The 19,360-nt window shown below is 37.4% G+C and overlaps 3 protein-coding genes across 3 annotated transcripts in view; 2 read left to right on the top strand and 1 right to left on the bottom strand.

The window, feature by feature from the left end:
* The window catches only part of LOC149300281 (dedicator of cytokinesis protein 10-like), an 84,627-nt gene extending 81,387 nt beyond the window's left edge, over nucleotides 1–3,240 (top strand). The window contains exons 54-57 of the mRNA XM_089485277.1: nucleotides 200–300; nucleotides 710–848; nucleotides 2,328–2,403; nucleotides 3,173–3,240. Of these exons, the coding sequence (XP_089341403.1) occupies nucleotides 200–300; nucleotides 710–848; nucleotides 2,328–2,403; nucleotides 3,173–3,240 (384 nt within the window). The remainder of the gene's footprint in view (nucleotides 1–199; nucleotides 301–709; nucleotides 849–2,327; nucleotides 2,404–3,172) is intronic.
* A 2,631-nt stretch (nucleotides 3,241–5,871) lies between these two features.
* On the top strand, nucleotides 5,872–9,809 carry LOC149300280 (coiled-coil domain-containing protein 195-like). The gene is made up of 3 exons (XM_089485275.1): nucleotides 5,872–6,091; nucleotides 7,669–7,918; nucleotides 9,677–9,809. The coding sequence occupies exons 1-3, from the start codon at nucleotides 5,872–5,874 to the stop codon at nucleotides 9,807–9,809; spliced, it is 603 nt and encodes a 200-aa protein (XP_089341401.1).
* A 3,747-nt stretch (nucleotides 9,810–13,556) lies between these two features.
* Nucleotides 13,557–19,360, bottom strand: part of LOC149300279 (putative guanylate cyclase soluble subunit beta-2) — a 29,151-nt gene continuing 23,347 nt past the window's right edge. Inside the window, exons 13-16 of the mRNA XM_089485274.1 lie at nucleotides 18,589–18,743; nucleotides 17,403–17,620; nucleotides 17,212–17,312; nucleotides 13,557–13,640 (exon numbers count right to left, since the gene is read on the bottom strand). Of these exons, the coding sequence (XP_089341400.1) occupies nucleotides 13,557–13,640; nucleotides 17,212–17,312; nucleotides 17,403–17,620; nucleotides 18,589–18,743 (558 nt within the window). The remainder of the gene's footprint in view (nucleotides 13,641–17,211; nucleotides 17,313–17,402; nucleotides 17,621–18,588; nucleotides 18,744–19,360) is intronic.

Here is a 19,360-nt window from a genome sequence, read left to right as displayed (position 1 = left end):
ATAACCAATATGTGTAGACAATCTTAAGCTGTAGAAGATAAAACTGAAGCAAGGATCGATACATTCTTCACGCAGTTCACCAAGGAAAATGAACAATAAATTAGCTCTGTCCATGAAGGCTTTTGTAAGCAGATAATTGTGGATCAAATTAAGTAAAGAACCCTATTGAAATGGAACTACGTGTATATTTTCATTACAGGTAAATGCTGGACCAATGGCATATGCGAGAGCCTTTTTAACAGAGACAAATGCCAATAACTATCCAGAGAGTCAAGTAAAGCATCTCAAAGACATCTTCAGGTGATATGCTTCGTTAATTCTGTTCATGTACCATTCATTCATTAATTTCTTCAAATTATAGTTATATGGATTATAGCAAAACACAGTGACAGAAAAGCCTTAACGTATGCTTCTCTGCCACTTTATTTGGTTATAAAGCATTGCTATAAAAATCATGTTTGGAAGGAACCCTCATTAAGCTATCGATCTGGTCCACTAACATGTTTGGGGCTGTTGTAAATGATCACTCAGCACTGTGCTTGGGATATTTTATTAACACGAGGCTTTATGCACTTGTATCTGTGCTTCGGAGAGTCCAGCTTTTTATGAGAGTCCAGTTTAACTGGAAGTCAGGGAGAAAGATGCTTGTCATTTCATATTGTTCTTGACTGTAAATTATAATCACTGTAATACTACAACTTTATTGCAGACAATTTGCAGACACCTGTGGGCTCGCTCTGGAAGTCAATGAGCGGCTTATAAAAGAGGACCAGCTTGAGTATCAAGAAGAAATGAAATCTCATTATAGAGACATCCTTGCAGAGCTCTCTGAAGTCATGAACGAGCCGGTGAGGATTTTGTAGCCACTTTTTATAAAATAGGCTATACATTGTTATTGTTTACATTAAAGGACTGTTGGCCATGAGCTAATTTTATTGTGAGGCAGTCCAAGATAGGAACCACAGTTTGCAAATTCTTTCCCAACTATAGGGTACATTCATGAAATATTGGTCCTTATCTAGATTTAAGAGGAAAAGCTTAAGTGAATCACCTTTGTCATAGCTGGTTGAGTTGAACCAGAGATGGAATTCCAAGTTCAACATGAACAGTAACTCTAGTGCTATAGTTAATAAAAAGAAAATACAACAGCAGAAATAGTCAGGGCCTAGCCAATAAGCCAGAAGGTAGAAGGTAGGTGCTCCACTCTTCTGCTTGTCTCTAAAATTGCATAGAAGATGGTGACGCAACAAGGGATACGCAACATACCCCCTACTTGCCCCATTATCACACATCATTGCACACATGATGGATGGAAATGAGAATGGGTAGCTATTGCTAGCTCACATTTTGTATTTTTTTAAATCAATTTTCTAGGAATCTCACCTCTGCTTCCATCACACACCAACCTTGTAGTGGAGCTTTTCTACAATAGAGCCCCCTTTATGCCTGTATTTTAGTGTGTCTCAGCCACCAGGTACAGGAACCCTTTTTGTCCCTACTGGTTGGAAGAGTTTTTAAGAGTTTGAATTAACAGTGTTTGAGGTAACGGTGGTGACCTGTGATAGATTAAGGGCATGGTAAAACATACCTCCAAAAACCCAGTGGGGGCAGACTATATTTACCTATAGCAGCTCTAACTAGCAGCTGTTATCAAGCTGCATGCATAACAGAAACCAAATGAGATATGGCCTTCAGAAGCTGCAGACAGACCATTTTTCAAAATGAGATCCCAACATGGAAATGGGAAAAATCCAAAAACAGTAAAAAGATTGTCACAATTAGAAAATGTTTTTCTTCCTGTGTTGTGTATGAAATAACATAATGTATAGCATGACCTTGAATACTATGTTACAAATGTGATAGTAAAGTACATTTATTCCACTAGGTATCTCTTCCTTCATCATCTTCTTTGTCGTGACTGTTGCATTGCATTGTTGCCTTATTTTTCCTACACTCATTAGTTATCACACGGCTTTGTCAACTGAAGTCTCCCCAGGACCCATAGGGTGAAGGGGCCACAATCTTGCTTATTACCTACTTAGCATGTGGCTGGCTATGTGTAGTTCTGTAATGTGGATTGTGGGTATAAAACATGATAGTGGTGCAAATTTTTTCAAGTGGCCTTACAAGTATAGCAACCCATAGTTGAAATGGTCTAATCAGAACCAACACACCTTTGGTTTGCTATAATTATAAGACTATTGCAGAATTTGAACCAGAATGGCTCTTTATACACAAACCCCATTCCATTATGCTAACAGAGCGGCCTTTTCATGTAACATTTACAGCTATAATCAATCCATCGTTCTCTCTCTTGTCTCTGTCAGCTTTCATGTGGCCCTTGCTTGTTCAGTTTCTCCCCATCCTTGTCTAACATTTCACTTGGTACTATAGGGAAAATGGGTACGTGATTTCCTTTCTTATCATTGCTCATTTGAATGCATGTCTTTTGTCATTGTCTTCTAGTCTTTGTTAAAGGGAGACTGCAGTGGGAGTGAACATATAAGAACGTGTAGGGTAAGGACAGGAGTTCCTCTGAAGGAGACTTCTGTAAGGCGGAAATAAATAGAAAGCAACTGGAGATTCTTCTATTTGGCCCTTTCAGAAGTGGTTCTAAAAACCTATATTTGATGAGCCATCGGTATCATTTTCTAGGTTTGGTTCCTTACATAATACAGACGTAATGCACCATGTACAAAAAAGACATGGGCAGATTAGATGAGCCGGACTCTTCTAATTTGCCATCAATTCTTGTGTGTTAGTTAAACAGCCATTTACACTATCAACCATGTTTCTGTGAGTTAACCAAAGTATCAACCACCAGGATATATTATATGAGAATGTGAACCCACATAGCTTCCACTTAATCACCACTCCCTTACATCATTTGTTTAAACACGGTATTAACACTGGTGTAACATAGACTGATGTGAATATAAGTCCAGGGAGATGAATATTAGTGCAGTTAATAGTAAATAGAAAAAGCAAGATATCTGCACCGAGTAATTTGGCGTTTGGATATAAGTTCAATTTAAAAGTCAAATCTGCCGTTCCTTTTAAAATGTTTAAAGAACAAGACCAACTAGAACCTTTAGCCTTCACTTTGTAAAATTCACCACTGTCACTTTTTTAAATTTAGACCCTGTCTTTTCTTTTTTCCTTCCAATAAAAGATGACGTACAAGGAGGATCCAACAAAGCATCAAGGAGCCGAGAAACAATGTGTTCTTCGATCAATTAGTAGGACAAACACCGTCCTTCAGAACACATGATGAAAGCTTTTTGTTGTTTTTTTTAATTATTATTATCTCTAGAATGGACCTCATGTCATAGGCTGGCTGGTCTTTGCAATTCCAGTACAGTATAAGGAATATGCCTCTTTGAAGTTTAGCTAGAATTTTTTATTTATTTTAAATTGTCACTGCTGATGATTCTGGAAGTGCTAAGGTGATCATTTTGAATTCACAAATGCAAAGGTAGTAATTATACCTTTATTAAAAATGGGGCATTGTTTTGGTCCAAATGGGCACTTCATTTGAAATGTCTTTTTTTCATGCTAATTCTAATATTTTATCTCCTACTCATATTTTAAGAGTCATAATCCTATGTTTTATAATAAGCATATTTACAATGGAACTTGTACATAGAAGATGTGTAAAATTGGTCATTTTTATAGAACTGAGAATGTTTACTTCATACCCGTAATAACTAAGATTATATAGAAATCATTATACAAAAATCTATTAAAGTATTTGTCAGTGTGCTTGGTTGAGGTTTCTTTCTTGCTGTGTGTGGTTTTGTTTTTCTGAGAATAATTTTATGTGTCATATTGTGCCTATATACATATATATATTTTTTTTTAAGATTTTTGTTTTGTTATATATTTCGGCATTGGGACACATGGTCATTACACCAACCGGGACGTTGATGGCATTGCATTCTAAATACATAGACATTATTATGTAGTTGGTCCCCCTTTGCAGCTATAACAGCTTCCACTCTTCTGGGAACGCTTTCCACAAGATTTTGTAGTGTTTCTGTGTGAATTTTTGCTCATTCATCCAGTAGAGCGTTTGTAAAGTCAGGCACTGATGTTGGACGCGAAGGCCTGGCTCACAATCTCCGTTCCAGTTCATCCCAAAGGTGTTCAATAGGGTTGAGATGAGGGCTCTGTGGACCAGTCAAGTTCTTCCACACCAAACTCATTATTTTTCTTTCTTGTCTTTATGGACCTTGCTTTGTGTACTGGGGCACAGGCATGCTGGAATAGAAAGTGGCCCTTCCCCAAACAGTTCCCACAAAGTTGTCTAAAATGTCTTAGTATGTCCCTTCAGCATACCAAGGACATTTTGAGCAATGCCAAAGGCGTATCACCAATACTGTAGGGATCTAGTCAGTAAACATCACAATGGATCTTGAAGGACAAACCCTGGTGAGGGTTTCCTGGGAGAAAGGTTGAGGTAGCCCTCTGTAATGCATTGATAATTATTTGAGATGACCCTCTTGATTTGACTGTATTTAAGTACCCAGAGCCAGCTCAGCTCTTTCTGAAACGTACCTCTCATAATGGATAATGGAGACTATCGTTTAGAATATAGACCTCTTTGCCCAGTGCACTTTCATGTGACAGCTGTTAGAAATATGCTGTAAAATGCCAAGGCACACAAACACTATGAGCATGTAAATCAGCTTAACACATTCTGTGTTTAATGGAGGGGAAGAGAAGTGCATTGCTAGTGATGCATGGACCACCGCTGGCGGAAACATAGTGCCTCCAGAGCAAATGGGTTTAAATACTCTTTTAAATGAAAACTTTGTATTCACTCTATAAATTGCTGAATGTGATTTTTTTTTTCCGTGTGACCTGTTTTTTTAATTCTACTTTGTCACCAGCTGCATGACAAGTATACAAATACTTCATTTCAGTTTATTATAGAAATATTACAGATTCTGTAGCGCTGTTACAATAAGAATAGTGAAAATTAACAATAACGTTAAGACTGACAATATACAGTTTAATAATAAAGATTGACACACATTAAGATGTGCTGGTACAGAACGAGAAGAGGGACCTGCTCTAGAGAGCTTACAATCTACACATTCTATGTGTTTTTCCTGTCTGTCTTTATCTTCGGGCAAGAAAAGAAGAAGAATATATATTTAGGATTCCTATTTTTTTTTTAAAACAATGGCATGTATTATGTATGCTATATCAATGCTAGTGTTTTTAATGCCACTAACATTAACTAGGACCTTCAAAATATCCCATTTTGTCAAGAACATACATATTATTCTGCTGAAATACAGCGAAAGGCCCCAATATTCCTTCAATTCAGTATATTCAGGGCCAAGTGAATTGATTTTGATGGATTCAGTTAATATTTTCAAACAAGGTTGGCTGGTTCTCAGGTATTAGCTTTTGCATCGGTAATATTTACCCAAGGAAAACCCTGCTTACCTTTGGAGGCAGAACTAGATAAGTCAAATATGTTTGTTTTTTTACCTTCTGGATCAATAGATTTACAATGTAAGCAAATATAAAAAATCACCGAACAGCTATTAAAGAATGAATCTATCATGGCAGCCTAAAACAGAGCAAAATCTATCAGCTATAGACATAGCAAACTCCCACAGAAAACAAAAACCTATGCCTGCCTGAATAATTGAAGACCTCTTGTCTAAACGCTTTAATCCAAGCTCACTTCCTGGTGAAAGATGACCCAGTGTTTAGCGTGCGAACAGACTGCAATTGTACCAAAGATCAGTAGTAAATAATGCTCCAGCCGGGGTATTTGTTGACTTTTCCATCGGTAGTGTAATGGCTGTATAGACGCCTTGCTTAATGGAGGGGGACACACAAATACTGAGAACGATGCAGGAAATGCGTTCCGAGATAGACAAGCTGGAGCGAGAAAACAAGGCACTGCGCGAGGAACTGAGCCAACTTGGGATCAGGACGTTAACCGACAAGGACCAAGAAATAAGCGATGACAAGAAGTGCCAGATGCCTCCGAACGAACAGGCCTTATCCAAAGGAGTCCTGCGCAGGAATGTATCTGCTGGGTCAGCCCAGGCGTTACAGGAGCAGAAAGGTAGACATTAATAACCCTAAAATCTGAATGTATATCATGAACTTTCTTTTGGTTTACATAGCGATTGCTCCACAGTTTAGGGGTTAAGTATGTAAAGGAATTCTGGTGCCAAGTGATCCCATCACCATTACAATGAAATGGTTTAATCTGTAAGAACCTTCCCTTATTTCAAATAACAATAATAAAAATAATAATAATAAGACCCTTTTCCATATATAACCTGTTAGCAACAGAATTGCATGGGTATGGTCCCTTGTGTAGTATATTTGGATTTAGAGGGTCACCAAATGTGCTTATCAACCTTTTTAGGGAAATTTACTAACCCAACCGAGGTGTTTTATGTGATTTATCTATGAAACATATCTAATTTATAATAAGCTATTATTATTAAATTAATTAAATATCATTAAATCACTTTATTGTATGTAGCATTATTATACCATACCACTGCCACCTCATCTCCAGCACAGTCTATCCAGATAATTACAACAATAAATCCAAGACATTTAATGGCTGTGTTTATTACTGGGTTACAGACTGGTGACATTGGTTAAGTTTCTTTTGAGATAAATATTCCAAGGATTAATGTTTATGTTATATATATATATGATGTGTATAATGGCTACATCCACCTTTTATCACCATTATCACGTAACAGACAATTGAATACCTTTAAAATAACAGCTAAGCTTCATTAGGGATACCTGCTAACCAGCCTGGTTATAAGGATGCAGACAGCTAATGTTAAATATTTATTAAGCTCCTTCAATATCTTGTTCATTTACATATGCACCATAGAGCACATTAAATTAGCATTAGCAATGTAACATTATGAGGCTCGCTGGTGCCTAATTACCCACCATGTTCCGCTAGGAACTGGCCACTAAGCTTTGGCCCATGCAGTTTCATATCCATTCTGCTGAAAGCTTCGGTGGGTTGTAGTGTAATCTGATTTAAGGAGTAAAACTTGTATCTGATCAATGTGTTTACTTAAATGGTTCCCCTTAGAAGAATCATGTGATGCATTTATTTGTACATCTAGTTTACAATTTTGGCCTGAAAATAGGTTGTCAACAATACACACAAAAAATATGTGAATCACAGTATGTATGCTCGTGGTTATAGGAGAAGCGAGACATATTTAGGTCACTGGTGTAATTTTAGCGCACGTCCACTTGGCATGTCTGCTTTAAAGTGAACTTATTGCTTGTACCCCCTGTTGTCACCACCAGTGAATAATGTGTATTTAAGCTTGTGAGATCATTTTAATAAATTTACTGGGTTGTGCCCAATGAAAAAAAGTTTGTATTTAGGGAATCATTTTGTTTTTAGTAACACAACTTTTTAATCTTTAAAATGGGGCTAATATACCCTTTCTGTGATGTTCTTCCCTTGACTCCCCTTCTGTTGATAATGATATGAAATCCAGAGTAGACACTAATCCAGAAAGAAGGAGGTTTGATGCTAAGTAGCTATGGCAATATTTGGTGGCAGCATTTACCTAAAATCATTACTAATAAGGAGTCTTAAAACAGAGTACAGGATATTTTCTGTTAATATTTATTTTTACATCACAGGTGTGGCAATGACTGTCCGTAGGTATTCCATGTCCTCACCCCCACTTTCCAGCTCTGGATTCCATAAACAAAATGTAAGCCTAAAAAGATATTCAAGTAGTGGGACGCTGGAACCGAATGGATCCATACAGGACATAGAGCAAAGTACTGGAAGGCATGAAGTCCAAGCTGAACACGTAATATCAGAAAATGTGCTTAGGAATAACAATCCTAAAACCAGATCATTTCAGGAATATGTGCACCAGTGCAGGTAATGTATAGTATAACACAATTACCCTTTGTTAATTGCCTTTTCAATTTATTTTTTTTACAAATAAATGCAACATATGAAAGAGCAATGTGAAGGGGAAATAAGTTACAGAGGCTCTCTAGCACATTGAGCCAATTGTTTCCTTTTGATCCTTAATCTCAGTCATTGCCAGGGGAGAGCTGGCCCCACAGCCCACCTGCAATACCCCAACCTTAAACTCCCAATGTAAAAAAACACTCACCATTCTATTATTAAGCCCTTTGCCACCCACGGAGGCTGCCCAGCACAATCCACCTTCCTTAAACCTGACAGGCCTAGGGGCTATCCTTAGCCCCCAGGCCAGCCTTCCCACTAAGTGTAGGCAGTACAAAATGTTGCTGAAGCCACCTATGAAATACAAGACTATAGGGAAAAAAGTTGCACGCTAAAACTATACTCGTCAGTATGTGATACAACTCCCAGGGCGCTCAATCTCACAGTCAAATCTTCATTCTTAATCTCCTCATACTGAACCCTCTTTTCAATTAACTTTTCATTTAAAATCACCTCTGGTCTCAGCAGATAAAAACAATCATGTGGTCCGCTAATGGGATCAGAGTAATTTAATAAGTAGTTTCAATTAAGGTAAACTCTTATTAAAATGAGTCCAGATCCCCTTGATGTAAAGATAAACTGATACAGGAAAAAACACATTTACATATACATTTTGGTTACAGTATGTGTAAATCAAGAATACAATTAATGCAACAGTTTATCTATAAACTTAGTAATAATAATATAAAAGCTGCAAAAAAGAACTAAGTAAGTTCCAAATATTGAGGAATAGTTTGGTTTCATATTAAGTAGGTTATGAAGGGATGGGTTAGCCTGGATTTAATTTATTATGAAGTCACCATTTTAATTACACATTTTGCAACATCAAAAGGATTTTCCCTATTACAAAAATGGTTCATTTGAGAAACCCATCCATCTTGCCTTTGAACTCTGCTTTAGGGTAGCGAGCTATATAATAAAAGCTTTGACATGTGTTACGTATGCTGGCAAAAGTCCACAAATGCACTTGAGATGTTGGGGAGGGGGGTATTTTAAAAAAAATAAGTACGGGAAAAGGTGTTTTAAAAGTAATCTTTGCATTGCTGGAGCCGATTTCATTTAATTTGTTAAAAAATGATCTTTGTTTTTATCTGTCTGTGCATGTGCAGCACATTTGCCTCATCTTCTAATGTTGGAATAAATTGCAGTGTGATAAACTAGTTGAGACATGTCTACCAAGTTCTATACCTACTTGTTTCTATCTTGAAAGTATGACCAAAAAGTATCAATTTAAGATAGCAAGTGAAATTGACAGGTAATTGAATAACAAATAACAAAGGTGGACTGGCTCGGGAAGCAGCAAGGCCGAAATTCTTTATACAGGGCAATCTGACTTGGAGTGATCCACTCAGAGAGATGCTTTGATAAGTGGGCCTGCTTGCTCAGTGTGTGTGTTTGCCTGAGTGCGTGTGTGTGTATGTATTAGCCTGAGTGTGTGTGTGTTAACAAATGTGTTGGTGTGCGTGCATATGTGTGTGTTAGGTTGTGTGTGTGTGTGTGTGTGTGAATGTGTAGGTGTCTGTTTTAGCATGAGGGTGTGTGCTGATTTGAGTGTGTAAGCCTATGTGTTAGTGTGAGAGTGAATGTGTAAATGTGTCTGCTAGTGCATATGTTGTGTATGTTACGAAGGTTCTGTTCTATTCTAATGTCATAATTTCATTACAGGAGCAGAGTAAAAGCTGTTACATTTCTATTGCCCACGGATATGAGATCCTACGCTGAAAATCAAATCACTATCCAGAGCCCTCAAAATCACAATGCAAATCACTTGAGCACTATCATTGAAAAGGATCCATGACCTGGTGAATTTTTTACGACCATCTTACAGCGTGATGAGGCATCCTTAAAATGATAGCTGGGTCTTCGGTTACATTTTGTGCACAGTATTTGGCGTGCGGCTCGTCTCATATGGACAGAATAATTGGATTGGGTCACTGGCCTTTTGTTATTTGAAACCCAATGTCTGTGCAAGAAGTATTGTGTTGTAGTCTTACAAATAACTTTACAGTAATTTAGCATTTTTTATTTTCCTCATTGTAGTCATCCTGTTATTATAATTTGATATCAACTTTGTAGTGAATGCTGTAAGGTAACAATATATACTAATTAAATGTATTTAAATGCAAGGTTCAGGTAATCTTAATGATCATAAATGAATGAAGGATTATGTTATATATATATATATATATATATATATATATATACTGTATATATGCATTTCTTGTAAAATATATTTGACTATATTTATACTTTAGATTTCAATATTGCTTAATGGTGCTACTCCACCTAAATCCTTACAAACATCATTCTGAAAACTTTTATATAGAACAAATGTGTCTTTTTTGCAATGATTTGCCGGGAACACTTGTCATGCGACAGAAATAATATAATTCATAGAAATGTGTAAGCTTTGTTGGGCTGTATGGTATGGCAACAACCTATGTTAACATACTAAAAGGTGAAAGAGCACCTTTAATATAGTTTTGATGTCATTGATGTTCTGTTATGTAATGTACTGTCCCATGTTGTTAGAACACTGTGTGTCTTGGCATGATATTATTTAATGTTAAGTTCTCTCATAATTACTGTAATTTAGTCGTTAGATAACGTGTGCATTTTATAAATTTCTTGTGTCCAAAGGAATTTCAATTTAAGATCTACCATTATGCAATCAGCACAAAAATCTGTACGTGACTTAAAGATACAACATATACAATTCATATGTTTCCTGTCTACAGACTGAAAATCTTTCATCAAATGCTGTACTAAAAATTCTATAATGTCTTTTTGCCTGGTATGTCTCCTCTCCATGTCTCCAGCATGCTGATTTCAAAGAGTGCCCTCATGTGTAGCTTGATTGTAAATGTTAGAGCCTAGGTGGGAAGCATATTCAACTGATTGGGTAACTTGAGGGGTAGTCTTCTAAATTCTGGGGTGTTCCTTGAAAGTGTACTCTTCACAAGAGGACAGACGGAGGCAAACTAGAGGTAAACTTTAGGGAAATGCCAATACCACCACCCCCTTTGCTATAACCAGGAATTCTTTTTTATTTAGCTACTCAAACTTTCATCACCCAAGCTCACCCAACATGCACTTACTACTAACCAAACTCAGGTGAACGTAGCCGTCCCCACAAAGGTTGTTTCCACCTTTCATTTGTCTTCCTCACCTTCTATGCTCATGAAACATCGAACCCAAGCCTGGTCCCCTATTTCTACCTCACATCTTTTTAAATAAACCAAGCGAGTGAAGCAACCCTAATGCCTCCAACCTCATTAGTCTTTTCTTTTGTTCCCTCTGAAATGCATGCTCTGTTTGAAACAAACTCTCTGCTATTCACAACCTTTATATTCCTAATCGCCTCATCCACCTCACTATATCTAAAGCCCTGGCTTCTTGTCTTCTGACACCACCTCTTCTTCAATGTATACCACCAATTCCCTTTCTCTTCCTTTAAGTTTCTCTCTCTCACTCTCACTCTCTCAACCTCATCAATTCTGTGCCTCTAATCTGTATTGTCCGCAATTTACTCTCTGAAATTGCATTCTGGAAAGCATCGCACTTACCTGAACCCAGCCCCCCCCAACCCTTTTCAATTTGCTTGATCCATTCTGAACATTTCTGTCAGTTTAATCCTGAATCTCCATCTCCTATATATCTGCCCTTATATCCAAATACCCTACTAACTGTCCTCTTCACAGGGAATACAACTTGTGTCTGACTTGTTGCTTCTTCTCACTCCTGCTCCACTTAGTTTTGGTCATATAGTGTAGCTATAAATACAAACAACACGCCTAGATTTTGACTTTAAATTCTTTATTAGGAAACATTGAGCAGACAAAATCTACATATTTGATCCAGCTTGGAGTTCTGTGAAGAGCTTAGATCTCTAGCTGCCTTTTTGGTTTGCATCCAAGGTTTTGCAGATGTTATATATAACATACACACACAAAATACATAATGGAATTAAACCAGGGACTGGGAAGTTTTATCAAATCTCAATGATACTTCAATATAAAATACTCCAAGACAAAATACACAGCCACCTTGTACATTGTAGGAAGAAGATTGAAAATGTTTACACTAGAAAAAATATCTGAGAGCTCTTTACCCACATTTATTTACAAGTTAACAAACGATTCATAGGGCTACCTTATTGCCACTTACACAGAACATCAGGAATTATCAAGTACTAACAAGAACAGATAAGGTTAGGAAACCCATAGAACATAGGTTAGTATAATACATAGAACATAGACCAAGGAATTATTACATTACAGTTCCAAAACATTACAACTACTTGTTGAATAGAAGAGCTTATTAAGTTGGCTAGGAGCAGGAGAACTTGGAATAAGTTCCCATGAAGCAGTAATGAACTTGCTTTCTCATTGTCATGATATATGTTGAGATAAGGCGTTATTACAATTGGCACATAACTCTGAACTCATCTTTTGTGTCCTGCTAGGATCAGAACTGAATATCTGGGTTACTAAATGTTACACACAGTAATACAACAAGGGTAATCAGTGTACACCGTGAGAGTTTCTACTTTCTCTATGTTGGATGTTGTATACAGGTGTCTGTTCCATCAGAAAGTCAAACATTTTAAATATATCCTCTAAGACACTCTTTTTAGGTAAAAAGGTCCTAGCATATGTAACAAAATAAATACAGGAAACAAAGAGTTTTGTTATAATTTCCAGACAAGAGTAGATTACATGTTACAAAACATAAAGTAGGCACTTTCTATTGCTATGGGCTTCAATAGACAATAATACACTTTATAGGACATAATCCAACAGAATGACTTGTCTCGGTATATAATATATTAGGAAATAACTACAACATAACAGACATATAAACACAGGAGCAGCCGCTTATTTGGAAAACAAAATCCCCCAAAACTGCTTTTTGGTTTATTTGGTCAATTGGTCCTATTACCATTTATCACAAGAAAACTTTTTGTCTGTAGTCATTGTCTGCAGTAAAATATTAATACCCCATAGACATTTAACATAAAGATCAACAGTACATCACCAAACACAAACTGTTTTTTTTCTTTGCAGACTGAGAGCTCTAGGCTTATCCGCCACGTGGTATTAATCATATCACACTGTGTGTTATATATATTGACACAAAACAAAAGCATTTAGTTTAACCTTTAGGAAACTGACACACCCAAATCCCATCTATTCCTTCTGTTCAAATTTTATTTTAGCTCATTCACCAGTAGCCTTTGGTCTAGGTGTGCTTTAGATGTATCTCCATTCCTATGTCTAAGAGGTGAGCTAAAGATGTTCCTTTAACTGAAATGAAAGTGCTTATTTCACTTCTTAATAATCTGGTAATTGGAAACTGGCGTTGCTGGTGGTACATTTCTGTGTGAGATTCATGTGTGATGCGATGCTGGAATCTTGAGACCAGTGGCCATCTTGTATTTACATTGCTTACATGTGCTCCTAAATCCTGCCTGCTTAGGGAACAGGTTAAAGCAAAAGACAGAAATGTGATCTAACATTCCCGCTCTGTATTCCTTTTCCTGGGACTACTCCGCTGTTAGAGTGATTGCCTTCCCTAAGCTTCTGGTCACTTTGAGGGCTCCCATTTCTTCTAGAATCTTGCAGTTTCCCTGTAATGAAACATTGTCCCATCATTACTAGTTGCACAGCAATAAAAAGTACAATACATAGACGTTGTCAAGATGTGTTCATGTATGAAGACACACAACACAATACAGAATAGACTTGTACATTCAGATTCATACAAACTTCATCTTTAGCAAATGTGGCCTAATCTATGCATTTGTACAAGAATCTGAAAACGAGGAGGGACTCCCAACAAAACAAATAAGAAAGAATGTAAAACCTCTGAATATTCATTACCCATTGGATGATTCATTTGTCCATTTTGGTGCCATTGGAACCTGTTCTGCTGTTCTATCAGCAGGGAAAGTGTGAAGAGGTTGTGTGCAGGATAATACAGAATAAGTGATTGATAGAAGTAGCCAATACTATATTGGAATGGGAAAGTGCCAGTCGCATTGGGTATAGCTGTGACAATGGCTGTCCATCCTTGTTAACCCCTTCATGACAAAGGCTGATTTTACTTTTTTGTACCCTTTGGGTAACATTTCTGCGCTGCTCGTGTTTAGCTGTAATTTTCTTCTTTCCCGTTTACTGAACCCACACAAGTTATATATTGTTTTTTTCAGGACAAGAAGGGTTTTCTTTAGATGGCATTGTTTTGATTGTATCATATTATTTACTATTAAAAAGTATAAAATATGGTGAAACATTTAGAAAAAATTACCTTTTCTAACTTTTAGTTGAAAAATCTTTTACTCATCTATAAAAGGTAATGAAAAAACCTGCTAAATAGATTTTTTTGCTTTTTTCTACACGTTATGTACAGGTAGCGTTTTGCTATTTCAAAGCCATTTTTTCCAAATCTGGTAATTCTTCCCCCCATGTGCCATTTCGGGGATCTTTGAAGCCGGCCAATGCAATTTACCCCATCAAATCATATATTTTTGAAAACTAGACACCCCAGGGTATTTCAAATGCTAGTATTTTAACTCTTTCCATGCACTATATCTACCACCAGTCTTTGTCAAACTTTGTGGTAGTCATTTTTTTTGCATTTGTTTTTTCACACGCATTTTACTTCAGGTATGAATAAACAGGTTCTGGTATATGTCACTATCATAAAACACCCCAATATTTGTTCAGCAACATCTCCTGAGTACAGCGATACCCCCACATGAATGATTTTGCCTGGCTGTTTGGGGGGGGAAAGGGCCACATTTGGGGTATGGGCATTTTTCAATGTTGAACTTTGGCATTTGGGGATCCACTGCCCATGCCCTATTTGGTACATCTTTGAGCCGGGCCATTTCAGTGTGTCTAATAATATTTTTGAAAACTAGACACCCCATGGGTATTGTAAATGCTGGTATTTTAACTCTTTGCATGCACACATTTTACCACCAGCATTTTTTTCAAAGTTGCAGTAGTATTTTTTTGTGTGTATTTTTCCCCCACACACCTACTTTATGTATGAATTTACAGCTCCTGGTATATGCCGCTGTCACACGACACCCCAATATGTGTTCAGCAACATCCCCTGAGTACAGTGATACCCCACATGCATGGGTTTGTCATTTTTGGGGGGAACTAAAAGGCCACATTTGAGACGTGTGCATTTTTCTAATTGGAAATTAGATGTGTGGCCACCCTTCCCCCCGTGTTAATTGGGACATTGTTGAACCCGGCAAATTCAATTTACCCCATCAAATCATACATTTTTTAAAAGTAGACACCCCATGGGCATTTAATATGCCAGTATTTTAACTCTTTCCATGCGAGAATTGGTTTTACCTCTTTCCATGCGAGCTAATGTGCTAATTTTAGGACTTGCTCACAAAAATATATATTTTATATATATATTTTATTTTTTTTTGCATTTTTTTCAACTTGAAGGTTCCCCTGATAGTGACATCAGTGGGAAATTATTTTTACATTTTACTGTTTTTTTTACCGTTTGTTTTCTGGTGACGTGCCCGGACCGTTAATTGTCATCAAGGGGTTAAAGGACAAGCTGTCCAAAGCAGGACAGCAGAACGTTCACTTCACCTCCAACATATGGAGCACCGCTAACACACAGCATGCCTTTCTTTCACTGAGGACACACTGGTGGAAGACTGAAGCTCTTCCAGATGCTCCGCCCCAGGGACCCTTACCATGTTTTGCAAACTGCCAGTAGTGCAGTTTGTAAACAAACAACATCTTTCCCTGGGACATATTTTAACCCCTTCAATCCCAGGGGTTTTTGGTACCTCAAAGCCCAGAGCAATTTTGCCATTTTTGGGGTATGTCGGTTTAGCGATGATTCTCTTTTCCTGTGAATAGTGTACCCATGTAAACTATGTATTGTTTTTTCAAGGAGAGATAGAGCTTTCGTTTGATACCAAAGTTGGATGATTAGCTGAAAATTTAGAATGAGAAATTTTGTAAAAACTAGCGAAGATTAGAAAAATAAACTAATTTTTTTTTTCATTTTAACTCTGAATCCTCACAAAATTAGGTAAAGTGATGGAAAATCCCCTCCAATTTTATTAATTCAGGTGTCCTGATTTCAGAAATACCTAATTTTAATAGATTTTCCAGACTTTCCCAGCACCAGGGAGCATACTATTAGGTGTACAATTTTGTATACGGGTTTGGGGGTTGTGAACGGGGGCAGGAGGGTTATACTGGCTAGATGTTATGCTAGGGCAATGGGAAGTAAGGTTTTTTAATAATTTTTTTACATTTTTTTTATATATATATATTATTGTTACACAGAAATGGTTAGAAGTCCTCCTAGGGACCTCCTGAACATGCCAGTGATGTCACAATGACATCGCAGCTCACATTATAATTTTTTTTAGTATTATTTATATTATTATTTTAATGATTTATTTAATATTATTTTTTAAATGAATTAATTTATTTTTTTTCTGCTTTTCTCTTTCAGGACGGGAGGGGGAGTGAGAGAGATGGTTTCTCACTCCCCTCCCCGCGATCCCCCTGCACCGATCACACTGTGATCGCAGCGTCTCTGTGCCTCATCGGAGGGGATATCCTGTCCTCTGATGACCTTCCGGGTTACGCCAGCAGTGACGCAACCCGGAAGGGAATGCCCGATCGCGCAGTTGCAAACGCGATCGGGCACTTTCAACTGTAACAGTTTACCGGCTTTCATGCCGGAAGCTGTTACGGGAGATCGGGCAGCAGAAAGCCGGCAATGCCGGCTTCTGCTGCCAGGGGGAGTCCAGGCTGTCAAACGACAGGCTGGTCTCCCGTGCAGCGGCAGGGATGTGTCCCTGACGCTGCACGAAGGGCTGGACGTACCGGGACTTCCATAGGGGTTTCTTAGTGGGCGTTTTTTGGACGTCCCGGTACGTCTATAGGGGAATGAAGGGGTTAAAGCAGGCTACTATTGACCAAGGCTGGTCTAATATACCTGCCATCTATCACTTTACCACACCTTTTGTCACAATATATATACAGTATATATATATATATATATATATATATATATACACACAATGACATTGATTGGTCATAGAAATCATATTTTGTTGATACTTTCTTTGATACATACTTTTGCAAAAAGCATTGCAGGTCCATTGTAATGTAAAATATTGTACCTGTTAATACTTTCGTATTTGGATTGCTTTCCTTGTTGCTTATGTCTGGGCTATCAGCGTATTGCATTGGTACGGCAGGAAGCATTTCCTGGATAAAGTCTTCTTTTTCATCTGTATGGAAAAAACATAGACTGCATTTACTGTACATAGACGGCAAATTTAATAACTGAGCATCACATGTGTCCATTTATCCAGTTTTACCTGAAGAGCAGCTCATTTGCAAGTTCTCCTTACTGAATTCATCTTGCAGTGGTTGAGAAGGTTCGCAGCCCGAGTCCGTCACCTTTACTGGACGTCCTAAAATTTCACTTTCCTTTGCAGTTAAATTCCTTATCAAGAAATATGTGCGCATTTTCCCTTTCCCTTTCACATCAATCTCCCCCCGTTCAGTTATTTCAAATTCTTTATTTTTAAGGCACCTGCATTAAAAGAGATGGCGGTTTGTTAAACACATAGTAGATACATTGTATTACATGTAATTATTATGTAAAATGGGGCATATTATGGATGAGCTGGAATTCACACTATTCTAACCAGAAGCCCACAATGAGATCCTGGACAGCAGTCGCATTTGATCATTCTCTCACTATTTTCATTACACTATAGCACTGCAAACTCATTCTTGCATTGATGTGATTTTAACCTGCCCACAAAAACATACTTGGCAAGGAACTATATAACATGCTACAGTACCCCTATGCTATGTGTCACTATGAGATGTATCACATCACTGTTGTATGATTTAGTACCAATGTATTGTCTTTAAAACAAACTCATTAAAACAATCACTAAATTAAGAAAAACTATGCACAACCACAACTCCTACCACTTACTGCAGCTAATAAAGACCCGAGAGAAGATGGTCTACTACCTGTACCTATGAGTCAAACCAAGACCAGGGAAGAAGTTGCATTAACCTCATTTAGTGCCTTAAGGGAGTAATAATTTATCAGTAATTGTAACTGATTACGTGTATTCTAAATGTATTTATTTATGTAATTATTAAGCAGTAAAGCATTCCTTAGAACTCCTTTAAATGATGACGCTTCCATTATTTAGAGTGGTATCTATGTTTTTTTTTCCAGGTATTTCACGGCGGTTTCTACCTTCATCATGGCGGGGAACACTGACAAGTGTAATGCGTGTGTAATGCTTTCTCTGCTAGCGGCACGGTTTTGGATTAAACCCTGCCAGCATCCATTAGTGACAAGGCCTACAGCAGGCTCGCCTTTTATACAGGTTAAAGTAACATGAAGAGAAGGGGGAATAGAGTAAAAGGCTCTCCAGGGTGTTTCAAGAAAGACTGTAGAACAATCATCTACAAAGGACTACTTCTTTAATGAAGGCTTTATAGAAGGTTATAAAACAGTCAAGCAGTTGTTTTTACCTAAAGGTGTATGGGCTGAGGTGAATTTTACTGGGGACCCCATGGCTTTCCATACGAGAAGCTGTATTCACAGTATCGCCAAACAAACAATATCGAGGCATCTTTTCTCCAACTACTCCGGCTAACACAGGACCAGTGTGCAGTCCAACTCGAATCTATGTGGAAAATAAAACAACCACAAAAAGATTGTGTCCATTATATAAAATGATTCCGCCACCACTGAGCAGTTCATTCTACAGCAAGTATATCCAGTCATGAACGTCATAAATTGAGGCCTGCTGAAAACTCCCACGGGCTCTACTGTATTACATCATTCATTTAATTACATTAGTTTAACAGAGTTTTCAAACGTGCAGAAACAACTAATTCCAGAAACGTTACATTATAAAAGATCGGAAAGTAGTAGACAGTGGGTAGAAAACCATGTGTTTCTCTGTTTTTTCTAAGAGTGTCCCCATGATATGTAAAAAAAGGCAACTAATACAATGATTAGTTATAATTGTAAAAACAATAATGTACAGTTTGTACAACCAAAGATTAACCAAATACATAATTTTGTGTCTGAATGTATAATATGGCCTGTCTTAAAATATAAATTATGAACTAGTATCGATTTGCCTGTTAGATGGATTTGCATATGGACTCTAAAGCGGACCTATCCCCCTTAAATCTGCAGATGACCATAACAGGTAAGTACGACGGTTTATAGATACACTGGATCAGCGAAATTGCCAAGAAAGTGCATAAATAAAAATATAAAACTTGAAGTCTA

This window comes from Sceloporus occidentalis, unplaced genomic scaffold, assembly GCF_023333645.1.
Source record: "Sceloporus occidentalis isolate IW3139 unplaced genomic scaffold, rSceOcc1.0.p SCAF_25, whole genome shotgun sequence".
Classification (NCBI taxonomy): domain Eukaryota; kingdom Metazoa; phylum Chordata; class Lepidosauria; order Squamata; family Phrynosomatidae; genus Sceloporus; species Sceloporus occidentalis.
Note: the sequence above shows the minus strand (reverse complement) of the source record. Positions and strands in the feature narration are given on the sequence as shown.

Excerpts from the sequence above, each read along its gene's own strand:
- LOC149300280 (XM_089485275.1), top strand. The coding sequence starts at position 5,872 with ATGCAGGAAATGCGTTCCGAGATAGACAAGCTGGAGCGAGAAAACAAG. Across the intron at positions 6,092-7,668 it reads GGCGTTACAGGAGCAGAAAG|GTGTGGCAATGACTGTCCGT; the intron begins GTAGACATTAAT and ends TTTACATCACAG. Across the intron at positions 7,919-9,676 it reads GAATATGTGCACCAGTGCAG|GAGCAGAGTAAAAGCTGTTA; the intron begins GTAATGTATAGT and ends ATTTCATTACAG.